Raw genomic sequence first — 24,258 nt, forward strand, 5'->3', positions numbered from 1 at the left:
AACTTGATTGAATTGAGGCTAATTCCGCCAGTTGCTCACATCAAGCCAGATTAAAGATAGTTGCATCCTCGAATGCAGGACAACAGCAGAAACACCTGATCACAAGATCAACAAGTCGTTCACACATAAAGCAACTGCGAAAAGATACAATAGTAAAAATATGAAGTAGTCATACCAGGAACACAAATGACCTTTTGGGTCAGTCCTCATATTAGAAAATATAAATTATTATTTCATCCCTGTTAAGTCAAACTACTTTTGGACATCAAAAGCCACCATGTAATTCCCCCTGGCTTATCTGCCGTAGAAAGAAAAGACAAAGTCTCGTATATTTTTTTATTATAATGTCCATAATGAAACAATGCATTTTCGATTGTGCAATGTTGTACAGTAAGCAAGGAAGCAAAAGGCTACACAATTAACAGCAGCAACGTCAATCACTCATTTGTGTAGGGAGTTTGCGCCCCCTTGTGGAGTCTCTCTGGACTGGTCTGAGCCTCAAGCACACGCTAGGGCACTCAACAGATTTGAACTACCATTTTGAATGTAGGAAGTCCAGAATTGCTTACCTTTGACAGATATGTTAAGTCCTTCACATAAGAAATCATACATGCTGGAAAACAAAGCCAAAAAGTTTGCAACAACTTCACGTTTTATACCCCCGCTTGTGCAATGCAAGATGTTTGAATTTGTCTTGTTTCTTACTTCTTTTTTGAATTTCAATGAGTTTTGATAGTGGTCACTTGACAGCGGTCCTCATAGATTTTGGCACCAAGGCGATGTGATGAAATGCCCAGAAGAAATTGGATGCAATGACTAAAAGGCCTTTTAGTTGCACCCGCCCACAACTTTTATTGACTATACAAAGACATGGCAAACAATGTGCGCAGTCATGTTTTTCTCAGTCAGCGAGTGAACAAGAAGTCAACCATTTCACAGCCCTCATGTGAGACATCATCTGTCACACAGAGTGTCCTGACTGACGCTGGGTCATGTCATCCGCCGTTTTGTGGATCAACATCATCATCGTCGCGACGAATGGCGCTCCATTCAGCTGCACAGTGTCAAATCTTCTTTGGCTTTGCAGCGTTTGGGTTTCAAGTGTGCGCGGAAGAGCTTCCTTTTTTCCCCCTTTTTGCTTTTACTGCCAGTGGGCGTGGCCTCCTGCCTTTGAATGGCGCTTGGCCTCCATGATGGAAAAGACCTCTTGCTCCTCCTGGACTTCTCTTTGCCTCTTATCCTCCAGGAAGCAGACCAGTGAGTCGCGCATGTCCACCACCTCGATCATCTGCTGCAGGATGCGATCCTCTTCCGCTTGCTGCTCGGCTGTCTTGTCTGACACACGCAAGACCAAAAAATAATTAAAAATAAATAAATAAATACGGAAATCAAGTAAATCCCAAGAGATAATAAACACACGCACCGCTCAAATCCATAAATTTTCTTAGCTCCAATTCCAGCATGCTCTGCTTGTCTTCAAGCTCCAGCTGACGTGATCTGGAACAAGAAGCAATGTAAGGTCACTCAAGAAGGCTGCTAAATGGAACAACGCTCCACACACTCAGCATGGTCTGGCAACGTCATGGATTTTACACAGATGGGCGGTGGAACACAATCTCTATCGTGCGCGTAGGACAAGGTTGAGATTATGGGAATACACCTCATACACACAATGGTCAAAACTTATTATCTTCTGGTGTGGATTCCGTCACAAATCAAATCTTGTGATGAAAAAAATAAATCTGAATTTGGGAAGGAACCTCCGAGAACCTCGGCGCAGACTTACGCCACCATGAGGTCGGACTCCTCCGAGACCAAGGCGTTCTTCTCATGGACGAGCTGGATCCAATGCTCGATCATGTCGGGAGAGCTTTCGGTCTCTGAAAGTTAAAGAAGATAGTGGATGAGTGAGTGACTCAAGATGACAACATCTGTAAAAGTGGTTGGGGGTCATCAGTTGGCTTTAATGAAGACTTCATCACTGCAGCAAGCCAGGAGCCACTGCGCTAGCAATTATTAGATGTGGGCATTTTCTGAAAACCTTATCAACCAACCACCACAGCGTTTCTTAATTTTTTTTTTTAAAAATATGAAGACATTTGCCCTGTACTGCATGAAAACGGTTTTTGCCATCATACTCTGAAAAGCCATTTTTAAACAACAATATCCGGCCGTAGCCTTACAATTTTCATCTGCTACAAATACCTTCATAGAGTGTCAGAGGTGTTGCTCAAGTATAAACTAGAATGCTAAGTACAAGCATTTCTCCCCAAATTTGGAGAGCAGCTAAGCTCCCAGTTTTGCAGAAAGAGCTGCTAATGCTTCTGCCTCAGGTTCAATCTTAGCTCTTTTTTTGGATACTTAAATTCTTGTTAAAAACATGTTAAAAATGGTGCCTCTTTTTGACTATTTTTTTCTTTTACGTTCACCAGCAACAGGAACTCAGCTTTTAAAAATGGCTCAAGCCTCTTAAAAGCTTTAAAACATCTACATCAATTAAAAGTATTTCATAAACACATTGTGAACTAGTTTGAAATCCCAAAAATGCAAGAATTGCAAGAAGTGTATAGAAAAATATGTAACAATAATGGCTAAATTGAATAAAAACGGTGGCGTCAGCCAGGTTCTTACGAGCTTCTCCTCTGAGACTTTGCTCAAGCTCCATGCCTTTCTGCTCCAAATCCCGGAAGGTCACCTCGATCTCTTCCAGTCTTCTCTGGATTGACTGAACAAAACAAAACAAATTTATTAAAATCAAAGCTCTTCCACCAGATGGCAGAAGGTACATGAAAACAAAACTGTAAATCCACATTTCCTGTGTTTATAGCTGATTCTAAACTTATTTAGAGTCACCATCACAGTGGGAACAGTTTGTCTTGAACAGCATGATTTCTGATGGCCACCAGGTGGCGCCAATGCACCAAATATTTCTGCCAAAACGGAAGTAGAGTGAAAGTTCGCCAGTGGCCATATCCACTGGGTGTGAGTTAATGGGAGATTCTTACAGAACAAACGTCATTGTTTGCATTTCAAGTCACTGCTCCATCACAAGCTCCATTGTTTGAATCTTCAAAATGCGACGCAGGACTCTAGTTAAGGTAAGCCATTTTAAACCATTATATAGAGAAAGCTTTCATCAAGTGAGGGGAAAATAGAAGACTCAGCAACCACTTGTGATATATTTTAACTCCACTAGGTGGCACTCATGGTTTGAAGCAGGGGACATTGTAGTAGCCTTTATCTTTAAAACCAAGAGCACCATTTGCTGGTGTAAGAATATCACAAGCGCTTCACATCGCAGGATATAGGACACATTTTTTGATTGGATTAGTTTATACTCCGGAGCGACTTATAGTCCATAAAATACAGTATAATTAGTTATTAATCAAAATTATGTCGAGTTTGAAGACAAGCACTCACCTGCGCTTGTCGAAGACGTTGCAACTCGCTCATCTTAGCTCGTCGCTCCAGCGTCCTCATCTTCATCAATTCCAACTTCTCAGCCACCGCCGGGTCGGTCGCCAACATCTGAAACTGCAACGTCATCACCGTCAGTGTGTCTCGCTACCTCCAAGTGTCACAACTCCAGTGTCCTCCCTACCTTCTCGTCTGACAACTGCATGTCATCCTGGTCCAACATCTCCTCGTCCTCATCTTCTGAGGCACTGTGAACATGTCTGAAAGTTGTTTCTTGAGGGGGAATAAGATGCAAAAACAAGTTAGCTTGACTGTCCACTGCTTCAAATGCATCTTTTACACAGCAGCAGTGCTCACTAGGCCCGTTTGGCTTCACACCAGAAGAGCATTTTTACAACGGATCACTCTACCAATAATCCAGATGCAGAATATTCTCAACAGCTGCAGCCCTAATCATCAATATGAAAAGTCTCTCTGATTAGCTTCACTCACCCACTTGCCCGGGCTGATGCACGCTGAGTCGAGCGTCTCTGCCAATCCTAGGTGAGGAAAGGTTCCAGGGGGAAAACTTGGAGCGCACTCTGGGCTGCCCGGCAGGCATCTCTTTCCTGCGGAAGCAGCGTCTGTTCCTTTTTTGGCGAACGTGACCGGCCGTACTGCCGCTCCAGTAGCCCTCTTCCTCTGGCCCCTCCTCCGCCTTGGGAGGACTGACGCCCCGCACCGTCACCGACGACGAGGAACAGGACGAGGAGCCGCCGGGAGTCTCAGAGTCCGAATCGGCGGCGAAAGACAGGAGGTCCACCAGCTGGCACTTCTCCTGCTCGCTCAACTGCAGTTTGCGCAGCGACGGCTTGGGTCGTGAGTCGGTGGTGGCCTCGGCTGTCTCCAGCACGGCTTCCTCAGGGGGCTTGGTTTTCGGACTTGAGGGGATCAAAAGGTGCATCGTGCGAGGCTTCACCGGTGGAGGAGTGGGCGGGGGGTCAGGGACGCTCTGACGAGTGAGGCGGGGCTTTGGAGTAGGGGGCTGTCTGTCCGTCTCATTGGCTTCGTTGTGAGGCTCTTCTTGTTTCGGGCTGGCTGGTCCGACGGAAGACAACGATCTTGGCGGAGGACAGTCAAGCGGGTGCTCGTCCTCGTCATCAGACGGGGATGGTGTGTAACCCTCGCTGGTAAAGCCGTTCTCCACATTTCCTTTCATGTCCTACAAGGATGAAAGCCATTTAAAAGATTTGGCCCATTGCACACAAGTCCAAGATAAGATTATACAGAGGGTAAATGATTGAAAAAAGGTTGAGAAGCACTGCTTCAGAACCTTGTGGATTTTTTTGGGGGGCTTGATGGTTTGTTCTTCTGAGTAAACCTCAACTGGGGTGACAATTGAATGGCTCGCTATCACCTCAACTGCTGATTATTGTCAATCATTTTGAGTTGACTGCCACCATACCGTGCTCATGTCGGAAGTGAGTGATCAAAACAAAACAAAAAACAAAATTGATTTCAGAGGTTTATGGTTGGACTGCATCATAATGACATCTATTTGACCTTCTGATATTATTACCTAAATATGAGTGTGAATTTGATGCCAGTATGTGTCACGAATTTGTGCTTGATTGAAAGGAACAACATTGTGGTATGTCAGGTCTACTTTTGCCTTTAAGCAAAAGCACAACAGAATGACTCCTGTCAAGTGATTGGCTCAGAAGAAAAGCAGACAAGAAAAGGACGGATGTAGCAGGGAGGCATCATGAGGCTTGCATCTGTAGCGTAGCGTCACCCACCTGACAGGACGATATTCCGATGTCTTCCAGCTCCTCACCATGAAGCTCACAGTAAAATTTTCCTAAGAGGGGAAAGTAAAATCACATACATTTGTTTTTGAGAAACTGAGAAACAGTGGGCAGCAGCTGAAACAAAACAATTCTGAATGAAAACTTCTAAGCCTGTTATTGCAGTTTTACAAGTGAGCACTACAAAAGGACCGTCATACATAAATTGACAACTTCCTCCAAAACTTTAAAAAATTCTTTAGACATAGAAAAAAAGAAGATAACTTATTTCTTTTGAATTCACATTTTCAAGGAGCTGCTTTTTTCCAAAGTCACCACACTAAACAGCAGGGGCACTGAGCAATGAACAATAGCTAACAGAAGAATAAAATCTAATTGTGCAAGCCAGATACTATCACGGATGTTAGTGTGCACTGGCACATTGGTCAGATGTCATTTCGCAAAAAAAGTCGTCTGTCTTCAAATTTCAGATTATGGAACATTTGCGATTTTGGGGTGCTCAGATATATTTACAATGCATGTTTTCATTCATTACACTGCATTTTAAGTGTGTGGAGGACAGCTTTTTTTCATGTTTGAAACATGGTACCCATTATAATTAAAAAAACAAACAAAAAAAACAGTACATCCCATACGGGTGTGGCAGGAATGAGATCCCCTGGGATTATTTGGGGGTTTCAGCCATCTGACTGCTTGCTGGCGCTCACAGCCAATGTTTGGGCTAACAAGAGTTATATATTTGCTCCCTTCTGACACTGATATGTAACACCACAGGCTTCAACTAAAAGGTGGGCCAAAGGGTGACGAAGGTGTGACCCCTGACCAACATGTAGCTCCACCCTTGCCCACAAATGTGTATCTTTTAACTATGAGACAAACAAAATCTGTACTTGATCCATGAAGTATTCGGACAAGTCACCTGTGTCCTGGTGGAAGGTGTAGTCGCCGAGTCGCAGCGTGACGCCGCAGCGGTGGCAGGTGAAGCAGCCACGATGGAAAAACTTGCCCTCGGCACTGATGCGCTCCAGCACATAGACCCGGCCGCCGCAGAAGTAGCACGCCTCACTGGTGGCCTGCGACGCACAGGCCGGCTCGGGCTCAGCGAGAGCAGGAGGCGGATTGATGTCAGGGGGGGTCAGCGGCGTAGCCTAAGTGGTAGACATGGTAAGCACAAGGCAGACGGATGTTAAGCAGCAACAGAGAAGAAAAATCTCAGCTCATGGAAACAGTAACACAATTCATTTGTCCAGAAGTGACAAGAGCCGTTTGTCTTTCAGTTTCCTTAATGACGAGTAAAAACGTACACAGTCCTGTTCTCCCATCCTTTTCTGGTTTTCTCTTGTTTGCTCCTTCTCAGCTGCCAGTTTCTCCTGCGGATGAAACGCAGTGTCATGTGATGAATGAAAACACACGCGCACTTTCAGGATGGCACAATTTTAAAGACTGAAAATGCATTCCCCTGAAAGCTTTCACTGCAGAGCAGACATGAGTCACACACAGCTCAACCCGTCGAACTGACGGAAGGTCGAGGCTGGAGACGGGCGAGCCGCCGACTGCCATGTTTGAGTTTCCACTTTCATGCTGATACCGGGCGGGCGTGCGTACCTTGCGTCTTTGCAGAGAGTTATGCTTCAGTTTGGTGAGGAAAAAGATGGCAGAGTGAGCCTGGGAGAGCGTCAGAGGCTTGGGTGAAGTCAGGAAACCTTTGGGCTCCGGAGCTGAAATTGTAAGAAGAAGAAGAGGAAGAAGTTAGGCAAGTGCTGTGGTGGTGACTTGACCGTTTCACAAGACTTTCAAAATTTGGCCTGCTTGCAGCACTACACTCTTAGCATCAGAGGAGGATGACACAATCTGCTGTTTCACACAGAGGATAATGAATATGATTATGAGTACTGCTAGATTGTCTGTTTTTAGATTGCCTGACCATTGCATTTCAACAAACAGCACCAAATTGCAAAGGTTTTTATCATTACTACAATTTAAAATATTCTATTTGCATTGAAAGCAATAACACATGTGCAAATGTTGGCTGACTTGATGCACTGCACACTAAGCTCATCAGTACAGCACTAATATGAGCGGTTCCACACACAAGAAAGGCACTAAAGCTTTTGTAACCATTCTTGTCATGCTGTCCCAAACATGGCTTGACAGTGGTCTCCCAGCGCTCTTGCTTCACATCACACACAGACGAATTACCGGCAAACGACGGCTGGCCCACGCCGAGCGAAGCACCACCAAGGGAGGGCACAGTTGCAGCTGGACTAATTCATATGCGCACTCTCCGCGTTGTGAAAATTAATCCTCAGGGTAGCAGGGGGAAAAAAAAAATCCTGGTTCAGTGCAGACGCTTATCCCATCAAAGAAGAAGCGCTGCACTGCAAATGCTGGGCTGGCAAGAGCAGCAGCAGCTGAACACGGCACTTGTGCTCAGTGAATTGTGGGTAATCAACTCTTAAAGCGACTACGCACATTTCAGTGGGAGGACGCAAGCGCCTCAGCCTTGGACAAGTGTGTGAGCCAGCCACTTACATAAGAGAAACAGAAGAGCTGGAGCTGCTGCTGTCACCAAGCGCCGTCTTGACAAATGTTGCCCAGCTCAAGCAGCAGCTTTCACATGACTTATTTACTGGAAACAGTCACTCTCTGCATTTTTTAGTGTTTTTTCAAGACAAAATGAGGCTTAACCACAAGAGAAATCTACATAAATGACATCATAAACCAACCATTTCTATCCATCCATTCTCTCAACTGCTTATCCTTCGAATTGTCACGTGCTGGACAAAGAGCCTCTGGTCAGGGGTAGAAGGCTCAAAAACCCAGACAGAGACTGAGACCGATTTTGTGTGTGTGTTTTTTTGAAGCAAATGCATAGCCATAATAATTTACCTGGCGTGAGCACAGTGAAGGCGTTTTTGATCTGCGTGAGGTAGAGGACCAAGGACAATCGGTCGATCTGGCTGCCATTGGCAAAGTCAGTGGCCGACATGACCGGCGGGATGCCAAATTCCTTCTCCAAAATGCCGAAGGCCACTTGGTGATTGTGCACACAAGCCGACGCTTTCAAGGAGCTCATGTCACTGCGGAAGCAGACAAGAAAACGCTCACCATCCACTCCGCTCCGTCAGTGCCCGTTCGACTTTGCAGCGAGTGGCTCACATGAGCTGAGGGCGGAAGTGGTGGATCAAAGCGCACAGGGCCAGGCCGGACCTCCACGAAGTGCTGAAATCTTTCACATCCACGTGGCTGTAACCCGCCGTGTGTTTCTGACACCATTTCAACAACTCCTCATATCCACTGAAAGAATCTAAAAGACAATCACTCCTGCAGAACGTGTTTGATTTCAAGTCCAAGAGAGTAGGCGGCCGACGCTCGCCTACCTTGACGTGTGTAAGACTGTCTGTTATTCTGTTTCCTATTTATTGAGTTGGACTTATCAATGATGTAGAGGTGCTCCACCTGAAAAAGAATTACACAAGTAATCATTCAAGATAGGCACAGCTAATTTTGACTGCTTTTAGTTTGACATTGAAAGTTGAAAAACTAAATGCGATAGAAAGAAAGCACCAATAAAAATCATCATTGTGCATGGTTTACATGTTGAAAAGTAGGAAGAAGTCAAGTTCTGAAGAACCTCTGCACACGCTCTCTTTTCTCTTTTGGTATTTTTTTAATTAAAAGTCTTTTATTTACACGTAGCTAGGTGGACGTTTGTGTTGTTTTATCGTACAAATTTATAGATAGATAGGTGGATGCTTGTGTTGTTTTATTGTACAAATTACTGACATCAATATCAAATTTGGAACCCAATGCGCCAATTGGCGCTCAAACCCCTCATCAAGCAAGCCCTCAAAAGGTTCTTCAACTAACACCATAGATCAAATTCAGAAAACAAAAACATTTATTTATGATCTATTTAAAATGTATCACATTTGAAACAACTAAAATTTGTAACTAGATTGAAAATAAAAAGTTAAACTGTTGTTGTATTTCAATCCAGGAATGAATTTTCCCAGGAGATTGCTAAAATATTAAAATAATCTTAATGAGCGTATTGGCAACATTTCCAATGACGCAAAATAAATAAATCACACATGAGCTGAATGCAATGTGTCGTCTGACCTGGGCGGTGGGGAGGGAGGCGGTGTTGACCCGGACGTAGCGCGTTTTGGGGTCGATGCTGTAAGCGGCGTAGTTTTTGCATGTGTTGTCGGGGGTGGTCTGGGACAGGACCTGGTAAATACTTTCACTACATATTTCACACAAACAAGGACATCAACGCAGATGAGGTGACACTTTGTGAGAGGCTGTTTCTGTCAAGCGCAATCAAGTTTGACTTTGGACTCACCGCTCAGCGAGGACCTTGAGAAGAGGCGTCCCGGCACCCCAACTCCTCACCATCCACGCAGTGTCAAAAGCTGCCAGAAATCCTCGAGCGATGCCCGTCCCGAGAGGCCAGAACGGCTGCAGAGGACAACGAATATTAGCGGCAACTAACTTAGATTGGCATTTTCATGGGCTGCCACATCTGATTTTGGTTGACACTCTGCAATGATCTCCTGGCAAAGAAAAGACTGACACAGATAGCCATTCATGTACAAAAGCAGTTGCAGTCCAGTAATAAATGTAAATTGATCTGGAAAATTAACACCAATATCTTTAACATTTTAACCTGAATAAAAAGGTATAAAAACTGATTATTTTTCGAAATCGCCTTTATCAATGTGATTTGTAAAAATGTTGACAGCAGTATAAAGTTTCTAACCCCAGCATAGTTTGACAATGGGAACCACATCACCATCTAGTGCGATAGATTTGCAATTACAACTCACAGTGCAAAAGCAAAGCTATTTTCCCTACGCCTCCAAAGAATTGCGCACCCTGCCCCACAATTTGAGAAGGGCTGGATTAAGCAAAAATACAAAAAAAAAAAAAAAGTGCTCATTACCAGTGATAAGCGGCATTCGCAATTATTGAAAGTTTTTAACATCACAGTAAACCATCAACCGTGTTATCGGCCCATGCCTATCGTGGAAATGAAAGCTTGAAAAGAGGCCGGCATCCTCACCCACCTCCACCAGGCAATCTCCAACGAGAGCCATTAGCAGTTTGCGGCCCCTGCGCTCCCTGACCAGCGAGGCATTCTCTGCCCGCTGCATGCAGGTGAAGTCGAAGACGGCCACGTCTGGCTGGCGGGCGTGGTTCTGAGCGAACTCCAGCTCGGGCAGTTGGCCCCCCGTGGAGAAGCGGGCGGCGTCACGGGCGTAGCGGCGCAGCGCTTCATGATCAATGTTGGCTGGCGCCAGCAAATCCGTCACTTCATTCAAGTCCTGTACGACAAGTTGGGAGAACGCGGTTGATCGATTTCGCTGCCTCATTGTGATCTATGTTCTGTTCGGACCTGCTTGATGACGCCCTTCTTCAGCAAGCTCTTTTTTTTTGCAGTCATGACAAAGTAGTGGGTGTCGTCTTTGTAATAGACGATGTTCTCCAAATCGATACCTGGACGGGAAAACAGGAGTGCGATGAAGAAAACAAGAGTGAAGCCTATCTAATGGACGGGAGGTTACAAGGCATCATGATTTTTTAAAACTGCCTAGTGAATGAAGTGAGATCCAAGACTAGAATCCAGCAGAAATGTTTTGAACATCTTTGGAAACCAGGGGCCTCTCGGGATTCGGTTTTTTTGCTTTGGCAATGGCCTATCCTATTCAGAAAGATGAACTGAAAGTACTGATAGTATCATCCGAATTCTACAAATGCTGGATGATTAGCCACAGTTATTCACAGCAAATATCTAAAGCAACAGGACAAAAACATTGTAGATGAATAAGAAACTTGAGCTCCACGCCAAGACCTTCAAAATAATTAAAATCATACATATTTTTCATTTAAAACTACAACAAAAGCGCATCAATCATATAGTCTTAGCAAACTGTAGCAAACAAAAATAATATTTTTCACCATCATGTGAATATGTTCAGGGGATCTTTTACAAAAACAACAAGTAATATCTCTTTTTAATCCTTCTAGTAACATGCGTCAACCCGTGATATTTGTTTTGGACACTTATGTCCTGTTAATCACCAACTTATTTTGAAGGTAAAGTGCAGAAGACAAGACTTACATCTGAATTGCCAATTTCCTTTGAAAATGTGCTGTCCTTTCCTGTTGGAAGGAAGCAACTTTTCATCTCTCCTTGAAGGAAAGGTGGTAAAAAGGTTAGGAGATTAGGCTTTGCTAGTAAAAGTTTAAGGTGGACCAAATAGTGCAAGTTTTCATTAAACTTACAATGCCAATCTCCCTGCACATTACCCCTAAGAGGCCAAGGCCTGCACAAAAGGAATTGTGTGTGTTTTTTTTAAATGTATTTCTTTTATTATTTCACTTGTTACTAATTAATGTATTTTCAGGACATTAGAGTGTATTCACAGTTGATTTTTGGTAGTTAAGGAAACTCTAATTATCAAGTTTATTATTCATGTTTTGAATATCAATTAAAAACTTGATGCAAGTTTTTTGCTCCAAAAATCACCCAGCCCTCGTGCAATCGGCTCACAAATGGACTCGTACCCGTCTTTGTCAGCAGGTCCTGGAAGAACTTCTGGTTGTAGATGCGGGCCACACCGCTGATCTCCGCCACTTGGGCCTCGGCCGCCGTGTTCCTGTTGACGAAGTTGGCCGTGATGCCGATGGCCAGCTTGCCTCTCAGCTCCTTGTGCTTGAAACCTAGCCAGAAGGCGGGGTTCAACGTGGGGCATTATGGGAATCGTGATGAGGGCAGAACGTCAGACCGCGGACAGGCTTGGCACCCTTCGTGTTCTTATGTCTCACCCTCGGGGACGAACCTGCCTCCGCCGGCAGAAATGAAAACATCAAACTGGAAGGCGGAAGCGGGATGCGTATAAGGTAGCACCTTGGCCGTCCAACCTGTCGAATGGGGGGGGGATTACAGAGCCGCACAGTAGAACACACTAGCACAGGATGGCTGAGGAATACCTTTGTCTCCTGAAGGCTCAAGCAGACCTTGGAACTCCACGCCGGTATGAACCTCCACCCCAAGGAGAAGCGACACTTTAAGAAGAATTAACTGCAGCTGACGAATGCCTTGAAAGTCAAAAGGACAATTCAACTCTGGTGTGCAAATGACAGCCTGCTATCCATTTTTTTTAGGACAAGAACGGGAGGCCATCATCAACTCACACTTTTTTTTTTCCCCTAATTTCAACATCCCCCAATTTTTTTCTCATTCAAGCTCTTATCTGAACTTAAGTCGAATAACATTCAAATTAAGCAAAATAAACAAACAAACAAAAATGACATTTAAAGTTATTGTCTGTTGTCTATAGGGGATTTTGCTCATGGGGAGAGACAGTTATTCATCAGGCGTGAACAAAATATTTCCAAATAAGTTTTTATGGCTCAATTTAGCTATTGCGGCTTTTAATCAGGTTCATTTTGTAGTCGGGAATTTATGGAAAAAGTAGTTGTGGTCCTGGACGGTTGGAACACACCTCAGTGTAAAATGTAACATGAATACAATCACCCAAGATATAGAAAGCTCAGAACATTTTAACAAGATCGCTGTGGTTCATGAGATTTCTAAGAATAACATGTAACAAAAGGTGTCCCTGTGTACCAGCTTGACAGGTATGGCCATTATTGCTGTTCATTTCCTCTTGCATTTTGTCCAAGATAGTTTCTGCAATCTAACCCCAGGCTATCTTATGTCAGCTGTCACTCACTGATATGATCCAGTGATCCGCTGCAGAATTTCCCATAGAACATCTTGGCGCCGAGGGCACGGAGGTCACAGATGGTGAAGGGCCACAGATGGAGAACGTTGTTCCTGGAGAAGGAGTCTCGTTTCTCCAGCACCACCACCTGAGCCCCAAGCAGCGACAGTTCGATGGCCGTCCTCAGCCCGCATGGCCCGGCGCCGAGGATCAGACACTGCATTCAACAACATATGCAAAGACCCCACAATTAAGCCAATGGCCAATCCAAATGCATTTTGAGCTCCAGATTAAACTTTCCAAATTCTGTGAGATTTATCAAAATTTGAGGAATATCTAAACACATTCAAAAGAACAATAAAATGTAGGGCTGGGAAGATCATTTAATATCTATATAAATACATCTATAGACATGGTGTACACCTAATAAAGGTCTAATTCTTTCAAAGTTGTTATATTCATGCTTGCAGAGCATTACTTGTGTTTTGCGACTTAAGCGTACACGTTGATTTGCTAACTCCATTTGGTTAGAATACTGATTTTCTCCATGATGCTTTTTGATGCATAAGGAGTACTTATTTACTAATAAACTGTACCTGTATTATTTTGCACTTTGCACTCAATTGTAATTCTTATTATTGCACTTTTGTTAATTAATGACAAATGAATTGAAGATGAGTTGATTTATTTGGAAATTAAAGGGAGACTGGTATAAAATTTAGTGACATGTGGTGTTAAAATAAAATAATTCATTAAAAAATAAATTATATAATACAGTATGTAAATATGTTCTATCACATCAACACGCAGTACATTTTTTTTAAATAACTGTAGGCCTCGTAGTAGTTGATAACTATTACACAGATTATTGCACCTAACAGGAGGCTAACATATTTGACACCATCTTTGTGCTACGGATACCTAAAGAGGAGAACTTTGCAAACATAGTGTAGTGATCGTAGGCTTGCCGAGTGCCGTCTCTCTGAAACACCACAAAGTGTGTGCTCTCGTAGCTACTGCTTAAAATGAAAAACAGCCCCAAATTATGTTTTTTTAAATGTGAACATTTACCTGCTATCAATACTTGATTGATTCCAGGAATGAATTCTTTTACGCAATCTTTTCATGCCCAAAACATCACTACAAAGCTTTTTGCAAACGCACCATTCGGACTTGCAAGAGTCAGCCCCCAATTCAAAATTTTGTCTGGCATTGTCAGGTTTTTGTTATGCTCTCAATCTAAATTGCCTTACTTGGATAAATCCAAGTTTGGAACTTTGAACACTGGTGGACTTTTGCAACGCTGTTTGTGAGAGGATAAAGCTGACATTGTGCCTTTCTGACACATGCTTTGTAAAGCTGAATTGTATATTCTGAGCAATACCTTGTTTTTGGTGCATGCTTTCCTCTGCTGGTAGTCCGGGTGAGCCGCCCTCTTGTCCAGCTTTGTCCACAAAGCTTTGGCCCGCCAGTAGTTGAGCCTCTCCTTCAGCTTGCCATAGAAGCTGCGGAAATCCTTGCGATTGACGTCCAGCAGCTGGCAGAGCTGCTCAAAGTGCCGCTGGACATCCTTGCAGTCCTGCGCTTGGACGAAGCGGTCGAAGGCCGCGTGCGAAGGGTTGACAGGCTCCTGGTTGGCCATGGGCACCTGGGCCGCCGTGCACAAAAACAATGCTGGAGTTTAGGGTAGACCACTTCCTGCCTGCAGACCTTGATGATTAAAAGAACTGCTTTCTGTTGGCTTGGCTTTTATAGGTAGACGACATCTGGTCTTCAACCTCCTGCGTGATGGGAAGTCCCCCACAAGGCGCTCGTAATGATAGGCCGGGTGAGTAAGCATTACGTACGTTGGCTGACGCATTAAATACTTCCTCCTTGTCGTTGTTTTGGGAACTTCACATTCATCTTTAAGTGTCATGCCTCAGGTGATAAACTCCTTTATGCTTTCGGTGTCAACGTAACATACTTCATGTTTATCAATTGGCATTTCCTCGTAAATGAATACAACAAGCAAGCCATTGCAAATCATTCCAAATCTAACCACTGAGCAGGATAGTTTAAATGTTCTGCAAAAATCAACTGATTTCATGGATATTTTAGGCTTTTTTCGAATCATAGGATTATTTAGAGGGCTTATTCAAATTAAATGACAAAATCCTCCTCAAGAAATAAAATTTTCTAAGCAGAGTATTTATCTTCTTAAAACATTTGCCAATTTGTCTTTTGACATTGGAAAACTAATTTTCGACTAATTTGTGGGTCAGCCAGAAACTGGGCAAAAATGTGAACATTTTATTTTTATTTTTTTTTAAATAGTCCTTCCTGCTTTTGAATTTAAAAAAAAGTTTAAAAAAAAATCGGATTCACTGATTAATAGAAACAAAATAAACTAAAATAATTGTAAAATGCAGCCCTCGCCCTGCAATAACTAGCGCCATTGACAGCTCAAGTGTTTTGTCTTATTACAAAAAATAAGAGCACAGGGGAAAAAGGTTGCTCATAAAAACAAGCCAAAAGAAAGAAAGTGCTGCAATGCTGCAAATGGGTATTTGTGCCACACTAAGAAAGAAAAAGCAGCACGTTTCAGAATAAAAAGTTGTAATGAAAAAAATTGCGATCTTGAAGAATGTTTTCCAACGGTTGAGTTGAGGTGCACATACTAATCACAACTAATCTTTTGAGTCAATAATCGAGTCAAACAATGAGACATGTCTGTTCTGAACCTGCTGTACGTGTTATTTGCTGGAAGTGCCATTTCTGCCAAGTAACTAAGGCAACAGCTAGGCAAGAAACCGTAGGCTGGCCTCCACCTGCACTACAATCGCAATAACGTGAAATAACGTTAGACGAAAAACGTCTACACGGTTTTCAGAAAAACGTTTTCAAATCACAAGTCAGGTAACCCAAGGTAAGTCAACCGCTTTTCAATTTAGTTGGGGGGGAAAAAGCATTTGGAAACAAAAAGTACACAAAAAGACTGGTGCTACACATAAAATTGATGTATGGATTTCTTTTTTTTAATCTATCTATCTTGCAACTACGCCAACATTAAGAATTCTGTACAACTATGTCTTATTTTGATCCAATGGGAACAAGGTGTAAATCTTGCCCAATCAAAATGCAGTGTTGCAATCCACTGTAACCGAATCCGTGTTGACTTTGGATAGCCATAAAGTCTATCCGGCATACCTAATCCAACAATATCATAGAACAGGACTTTGGCGCCGTTGTGATTTATTGCGATTGTTTATTTCTTACTTTCGATTTGACAATGTGTGTGTTGGAGCGTGAATGTTTGCATCCCTTTCTGTTCTTGATGCCGTTTTTGCACATGCCTCCAGTGATTCATCGCACAATGCACATTGAACATGCACGTCACAATGCACTTTGCACTACCTGAGGCAGCATGTCAGCCCAAACATGGCATTTGAATACTGAAAGTGGTTCTACCATCAATTTAGGCAAATAATAAAAATGGCACCCGATAGAGAGGCCATTACTGCACCTTTGTTTCTCAATGCACAAAGAACTGTTTATATCTACATTTGAGTTTCGTGACGGTGTAAAATCACATTTGCGGCCATTAGTTTACATACCCCAAGGTTATATTACAGGAGCTATTTATTTACTTTTATTGGTTCTTGGGCTTTCCCCTTTAGTCGGCTTTTGAACAATGTCATCAGGTGGCCATCCGGTGAGAGGCGCGGTTTCTGTGAAACAGACGATTAACCTATACGGTGTGTGTGTGTGTGTGTATATATATATATATATATATATATATATATATATATATATTATATATATATATATATATATATATATATATATATCAAAATCGTAACTATTATTTGGTACATTATAGACAGTATTTTCATTCATTTACGATGTATTTGAGGAACGTGTGTGTATGAATTATTTTGTAGTTTGCATACATTGCTTTGTACGTCATCTGGTTTTGTTTTATTTTATTTGGTGAAGATTTGTGTTGTGTTGATTACGGGCTATTTGCTTTCTGTTGCGAATGAATATTTGTTCTTATTTAGGTTATTTAATTCACATGCGCAGAGAGCAAGGATAGTCATGGTGTCGTATAGAATTATATTTGTGCCACTATTACGAGCTAATAAAGATTTTATCTATATGCACGGTTAATAAATGTTAATAAAGGGTTGATAAAGATTAACCCTAACCCAACTTGCCGCTCTGCACGCCCAGTTTTGTCCCTTCTGCGTGCTCAGCTTGCCATATGTTACGAATGTGGCACAAAGCTAGTCAACCAGAGCTAGCAGAAGTACACTGATTGACTATTTGGTCTCCAATTAGATTGTGTGTTATGTTCAGAAAAAGCCCAGAAAAAGCAAACGTGATCGAGTCACACGGACCTGGACGGGAGAAGGTATCTGCCCTCCATAGTTTGTGTTTGTGCGTTGTACAAGCAGCATTGACTTTCTAGAACCGGCTGCATAGTGGTGTCATTGCACAGCACACCCCCGACATAGTATGAAAGTGGACAGGAAAAAAAAAAAAAAACAAAGCATATCGATTTTTTTCTTCTATTTTTATATTAATATTGTGATGTTTCAAGTACATTTATATCCTAGTAAATAAGAAATAAAAAAATACCAATATGCAAAAGATAAGATTTCACCATATATGTACATATATTTAAAGGTGGAAAGTTGAAAATTTTATGATATGGCCTTTTCAAAAAAAAAAAAAAAAGAGTCAACTTGAAGTAATGAAATCCAGCTGCTGTTCATTAAAGTGGCAGATAGTTTATGGAGGGCTACAAGGTTTTTATCACAAAAACAATGTGTTGAAAATCCCTGGAAAAAAAAGCACTGAAACAGAAACAATATGTAAGTGCATGATTGATTTGGGTGTGCTTAAAAAAAAAAATCTAAGTGCCCCTTGGATCTATTATTTTTTCTAAATGGCCTTGTGAGAAAAAGTTTGTATATCCAGGCAGAGAGGCAAGTAGACTTATAACACTGGCTGGTTTTTCCAGGCATGCTAAAAATACTTCTAAATCATCACTACCGTTTTTTTTTTTTTTTTTTTGTTAATCTAACGCTCCAAGAATATCTAAACATCCTTTTTTGACTTCCGTGCTAAAAATACAAGGATCACAACGTGATGTTTCTAAATATAGCTTTACATGATGAACAGCAGCATGGCAGAGCAGCACATAGCGATTAGTCTCAAAAATTATTGAGAGCAACTTTGTCACTGGCGACAGTCAGTTAGGAGGCCATCAAGTCAGACAGTACAGACAGTGGCGCCAAAAAGGTGGGGCATTTATCTCCTATCTAGCTAAAAAAATTCACTGGTTGACGAGAACGTGTTAGGTACACATGTGAATGAATGTGTTTTATAGAAAATGAACTAGAGACAATTAATTTGCTAAGAAACATTATTTTTACAATTTGCGTACAATTGATATCTTTAAAAATAGATTTTGACACTTGAGATGCCAGTGACACTAAAAACAAACACATCTGCTCAAGGCTTAGGTAACAACAATCGCGGCTCACCTGTATTTTGGGTTTGGTCATGTGACTGACGTTCAAAAGCTGAGCTATGACTGTTTCTTATCCAGGCCCTGAGAACATTGTCATTTTCAGTCCACAGCATGAGGCAGAATCTGTGTTCAAATGTATTAATAGTACTTAAAAAAAATAACTCAGCTATCAAATTACCTTCAAAGTATTATCATTTTACTGCTGAAAACCACTAAATCATGTCCGTTGAACAAATGTCTGTCCTTTTGAAATAAATGCAAAGCAGATAGCAAAATAACTTGTTGGTAAGGTGGCCCCACAAGGAGCCTTTTTCCGTTATCTGGCGACCACAGGCACACATGCTTGCATATGCGTGCGCTAACGTCCCACAACGAAGCTAACAATGAATACAAAGTTTGCAACTCACTCACTTCCATTGTTTATCTTAACAGGCATAAAAAATGGTGTCCAACAGTCGACTAATAGGCAGCATGGGAGCAGGGGCGGGGCTCTATGGAGGTCGGGCCTTGTCTGTCTACAGCCTTCCACAAGTGGAACATTTTTTAATTTTTCTGTCATTTTTACATGCATATAATATTCTTAGACATAGAAGTTATTTGTTTACATTTCATATATTTACTTATTCCACTTCATGAGAACCTGACTTAGGTGTTGCGTTACCCTGGCTATGCCCTTGTGGAAAAGACCTTCTTTAAGATGCCTACAAGAATTTGTGATAGACGGTCTTTCAGGAGGAATGAATGGCAACATTTTGGAAAGCAATATATGGCACATGCCTGCATGACTCAAAACAAGCTGAGTTCATTAATCTTGTGCCACAAGTGCACACCAATCAGGTTGCCATGTTTTATTTAAACAACCAATGACAGTGAATCATTAAATTAGAAATTGAGTATTACTTTAATAAGGTGTGCAGTAGTGTTTAGTTAATGAAATGACATTCAAGTTTTTTGGATGTTTATCTTTGCTGAATGACTCATCTCAGTGGTTGTTAAGCTCTTATGGTCGTAATTGTTTTAAAGAAAACCATAGTTGCAAAGGCAAATGCTTAGCTTTGTTAGTATCATAGAAGTGCAGCGATGTTACGGCTATAGAAATGTTGATCCAACGACTTTGATAAAGAACCATAGGTGTGTCATTATTATTTGAATTATATGAACATGTCTTGCAAATTTCAGAGGATTTCCATTCATAATTGTATATTTAATGCACTACATCCATAATATTTACCATTACATTCTCAATTGAACTATTAAATGGATGTCAGAAAGATGGAGGCACAGCTTTAGAAACGTTTTCTAGCAGACGTCAACGAAGATCAAATCCCATTCCCCGTCATTCCTGTTTTTACATTTTCTGGGCCCATGCAACAACAATCCATGATACCACGATTTCAAGTGAATTCAACTAATTTATGTGCCAAGGGTGTCATAGATCAAGAAAGCCAACTAAAAGCAAGAACAGTCACAGATTCATAGCAGTTACAACCCAATTTCCTGCTTCAAAATAGCTTTACTTGGGCTACATAAAAATAAATAAAATGAGGTCCTGGCTCTATGGGACATCCAAGCTAAAACATTGACAACAATAATAAAACGAACCAACGACTGAATTCGATGAGCAGCACATCACCTCGTTAAAAGCGACAACTCAACAAGAAGTCATTCAAACGAGATGAAACCCTGCCGGAGCCCACAAGGCACTCATAATTAGGCCACACACACACAAAAGCTCACGCACAAGAACATCCAGAAGAGACCGAAACCCTCGTAAAACGCGCGTCAACTTACTTCCTTTTCGCGTGGACGCTTACGGAAAGCAAGGGCGGAAGAAAGATGAAAAAAGAAGCTTCTGTGTGCGTCCAACTACATCCTGCTTGTCAACGACATGCTTTGCTTGTTCGGTGTTTTTTTGTGCTGCTTTCTCTTTGCTGACAGGTGACGAAAATGCGCGAGCTCACCTGCGTCGTTCGCTCGAGCGACCACGCGCCCTGTGCGCGCCGCCGATCACTTCCGGGATTTGAGGGGAAACGCGCGGCCGTGGGCTGCGCTCAAAGTCACAAAGCAGTAGACGACTCATAGGCAATCATGACGATATAGCTTGGTCTCAGATAAATAAATAAACATATTCCCCACAATGCTACTTGCCCTCTAAAATGCTGAAGCGCAACCAAAACACTCCCCGGACACCCTCCATTTTTTTTTATGATTTTAAAAGTCTTGGTTATATTTTTTAGGAGTCTCTTTGGTGGTGGCAAAAAATATCGCTGTATACTTAAAATCAGCTACTAGGATTCGTAATGGTTAAAACATTTTTAAGGGAAATAAAAATCAAATTTAGCTGACCTTTAATAAGTTAAAGGGCAACGAAATGCAAAGCTGTCAATTGCAATAGTGTATGACGTGCACCTTCGAGTCTAAATTCGGCTTGCGTTCCGAATAAGGAAGCAAATTCATTTCAGCCTCATTTTGGACAATAGCGTCCTCTGCTGTCTAACGAAAGTGATGTCATTGCGAATGCAGCTCAACCGACGTAAAAAAAAAAACGTGTAAAGTACAGTAACTTAAAAAATATTTGTCGGTTAAGTACAATAACGAATTAATTAGGATGGGGAAAACTTTTCACGCACTCTAAATATTTTTAAAATCAACTAATAAATGCATTGTATTGAAAAAAACGCTCCCATACCTCTGTGAAACAGCATAAAAAAGACAAGGACAACGTGCTTGTCTAAATTAAAACTCCGTGGCTGATTTTCGTCCATGTTGCTGTGGGTTTTCGACCTTGTGATACCAGGTGATCAAGAAGCGCGCCCAACACTACAAAGTTCAGATATCTGCTTTCAAATGTAAGAAGGTAGAAAGTTGTCAGAAAAATAAAATGAAACTCCTAAGAAACTGACTAAATTATTTGGATCAATAACATAGTACCATTTAAATGGTCAAGACAGATGACGGAATTTGTTTCTTTGGTCATGTATCTTTGATCATGAACGCGAAGAGGATGCAAAAGCAAGGGAACAGTGCTATCTGGTGGGCATTTTTTATTACTGCAATTGATTATATGTTTTGTCAATGAACAAATACAAAAATACTTTGTCGATATACTGTACTTTATAAACTTTACTTGAGAGTTAGCAAAATTCACAACTATTTAAAAGAATAAATACTACAAGAACAAAAGTTGTACATTAATGAAAAGAAAAACTTTGAGAATCAATTCATATTGTTTGATGAAAAACAACAATGTGATCAGAATGCTATTTTATTCTCTGTAAATTGAAAAATCATACGAAGAAAATTGTAGTATATTTTAAGTAAAAAGCAAGTCGTATTACAAGAATATTTTTGTCATTTTTCGAGATAAAAAATAAATTCACAAGTACTGTAGAACAAACAATTTACCCTAATAGTACAGGAACAATCTTGTTTTTTTAACATCTTGTAGGAAAATTTGATCATCGATTAGTTATGGGTGAATGGTGGCAGCTTTCTGTCAGCATGTTTAAGTGCAAACATCTCTACACTTCAGTCTTGTTCCATTTGAACAAAGCAAAAAGCACGGGTATCGACCTTGTCCTGCTTTTTCTTATCTGACCAAAAAGACAAATATTGACTCTGAAATGTGAGCTTTGCCTAAAATGATAATAATTGTAATCACCTGCAATGTGCCAGAGCCCAAGACGACATTGTAAGTTCGTCGCTGGACCCACCAAATGGAAAATATTTGCTATGTTATACTGAAATCAATCATTACCGCCATTTATTGCTGGGTTGATGAAAATCTGCCATATGGAGACTCCATATGCTGCATACACTCCAAAGTTTTTTTTTTGTTTTTTTTAAGCATGACTTTTAAGGGCATTTGGAAATGTATTTGGACACACACGCAAATTGCAAGGACAAAATAGAAATACTTTATGTTTATAGTGTCTACTGTGTGTAAAACCATAGGCCTTAAATACAGTGCCTGGTGGGGTGGAACGTGAATGTTTGGGTGTGAGCAGTGGGCGGCAGCAGCTACTGGATGTCTGCATGCTTGTTGTGTTTGAGTCTGTTTTACTCAGGCTTGACTTAAAGTGACAATATGCAAGATTTAGACTGTTTTTCATTCAAAAAGGAATAAATTATAAATGTCATAAAATAGCAAATACATGTGTTCTCAATGACCAACAGTATTATTTAAATACATATAATCGTCGGGTTAGTAATCATTAAATTATAGTACATTATAGTACTACGGACAGCCGGAGGAGGAGTGTGTATTGCTGCATTTATCGTAATGCCCCTGAAGCTCTCACAGGCGCATACGAAAAATTTTACATACTCCCTTTAAGAGCTAGAAAAAAGATGAAACAGGGAATTCTACTTGCTTTTTTTTTTTTTTTTTAGGAAAATTCACGGGGTTTTTTTTCTTGATTATAGTTAGCTGATTAGAATAGGCAAAAAAAAAAAAGATTGAAAGTTGGTCAGGAAGGACACGAATGCAGCAATTGTAAATCGCTCCTGTTAAGCATTTGCAGCCTGTCAGCTTCTGGCTCATTTTCTTGCACCCCTCGAAAAATTTTGAAACGCAAGAGTCTGCAGAGCCGGCGAAGCTGATGACTTCCGTGGCTCCGTTGGGCCACAAGAAGTCTTTGACGGTCAGCGCCAAGGAACTGTCCATCAACTCTCCTAGTGGCAAGAATCACGACCGTCAATTGTTTATCAAGAACATTCCATCCGTCCGTCGCGCTCTACTGACGACTTTTGGTACACTTTCGTTATCACTGATCAGCCCTGACAAGTTCCTCTAGTTGTACTCAACTGACGTATCTTTCAGGCTCAAAAACTCATCTATTGCATCCATAGGCATCTGTAACCCATTGCATAAAATATCAGATGACAGAAAATTTTACATAAAGGGAAACTAAACCCAAAAATTGTTGTTTCTTTTTTTTTTCACAGAAAAACATTGCAGGATTTTTGGTATTCAGATTTTTTGTGTGATTTTTTTACTGCGTCAGGGTTTGTCTCAAAGTCACAAACATTCTCCAGATGTTGAACTAAATTTATGTGTTTTAAGAGAAGTAGGTGAACGTCTGGCAAAATGATTGGTGAACAAATGAGCTGATGTTCATCTCACAGTGGGATACGGGCTTTAGCAAGTTTGCATTACGGCACTGAGATGTAGTGATGCGAGTAAAAACAGGAAATACAAAGTATTGCAAAAAATGGGACTTTAGATTAGCTTTAAAGGGACAGTGTGTAAGATTTAGACAGTTTTACAAAACGGACAGCAGGAGGTGCTACAGGTGCTGCTTTTACCATTGTCCGTTGCTATAACAAACATGGTCGCCTCTGGAGAAGTCGTCACCCCCAGGTAATATAACTTAATGAAAACTAGACCTCTGATTATATTTAAAACATACTGTTGGTCATTTAATACCGTCATGTTGCACGTGGTATGCGGGCTTCCTCTAATGGTAAAGAATCACTTACTCAGTATAGTAGAGTTGTATTTATTCAATTAGAGTTTTATTGGCTTCTGACTTGTTGGTCTGGCACAAATTGGTAGAAGAGGAGCGCAATGCGAAATGGTAGGTGAACATCTGACACTTTAGAACTCCACTGAGTGTGCCAACAGACGGCAAGCATTGAATCGATCCTATGTTAACAAAGTTTGAGGTGGTGTTTTGTTTGCCACCATAGATCGCCCCCCACCCCCATTTCCTGGACTTATTTTCCCTCATTGCCCTCACTGACCACCTCTGTTTTTGATTTTCTCCTCCTCCCCGCCCCTTCACGTCCCGCTTTC

General features: G+C 41.4%; 1 protein-coding gene across 1 annotated transcript; it reads right to left on the reverse strand.

The window, feature by feature from the left end:
- Nucleotides 1-328: 328 nt before the first annotated feature.
- mical1 (microtubule associated monooxygenase, calponin and LIM domain containing 1) lies at nucleotides 329-20,419 on the reverse strand. The gene is made up of 24 exons (XM_088408395.1): nucleotides 20,253-20,419; nucleotides 14,325-14,588; nucleotides 12,950-13,157; nucleotides 12,204-12,311; nucleotides 12,039-12,134; nucleotides 11,778-11,933; nucleotides 10,606-10,706; nucleotides 10,277-10,534; nucleotides 9,553-9,668; nucleotides 9,327-9,453; nucleotides 8,585-8,663; nucleotides 8,364-8,511; nucleotides 8,094-8,284; nucleotides 6,810-6,922; nucleotides 6,509-6,574; nucleotides 6,124-6,352; nucleotides 5,196-5,257; nucleotides 3,910-4,618; nucleotides 3,602-3,690; nucleotides 3,421-3,534; nucleotides 2,632-2,725; nucleotides 1,787-1,880; nucleotides 1,424-1,497; nucleotides 329-1,335 (listed from the first exon to the last, which is right to left on the reverse strand). Exons 2-24 carry the CDS (start codon nucleotides 14,580-14,582, stop codon nucleotides 1,142-1,144), a joined length of 3,684 nt encoding a protein of 1,227 aa, XP_088264521.1. The 5' UTR covers nucleotides 14,583-14,588; nucleotides 20,253-20,419; the 3' UTR covers nucleotides 329-1,141.
- Between the last annotated feature and the right edge of the window lie 3,839 nt (nucleotides 20,420-24,258).

Source organism: Hippichthys cyanospilos, chromosome 2 (assembly GCF_059441005.1).
Source record: "Hippichthys cyanospilos isolate Australia breed blue-spotted pipefish chromosome 2, RoL_Hcya_1.0, whole genome shotgun sequence".
NCBI lineage: Eukaryota > Metazoa > Chordata > Actinopteri > Syngnathiformes > Syngnathidae > Hippichthys > Hippichthys cyanospilos.

Coding starts and splice junctions, on each gene's coding strand:
- mical1 (XM_088408395.1), bottom strand. CDS start 14,582: ATGGCCAACCAGGAGCCTGTCAACCCTTCGCACGCGGCCTTCGACCGC. Junction 9,454..9,552: donor CTCAAGGTCCTCGCTGAGCG/GTGAGTCCAAAG, acceptor TGAAATATGTAG/TGAAAGTATTTACCAGGTCC. Junction 4,619..5,195: donor TCGGAATATCGTCCTGTCAG/GTGGGTGACGCT, acceptor TCATCCTTGTAG/GACATGAAAGGAAATGTGGA.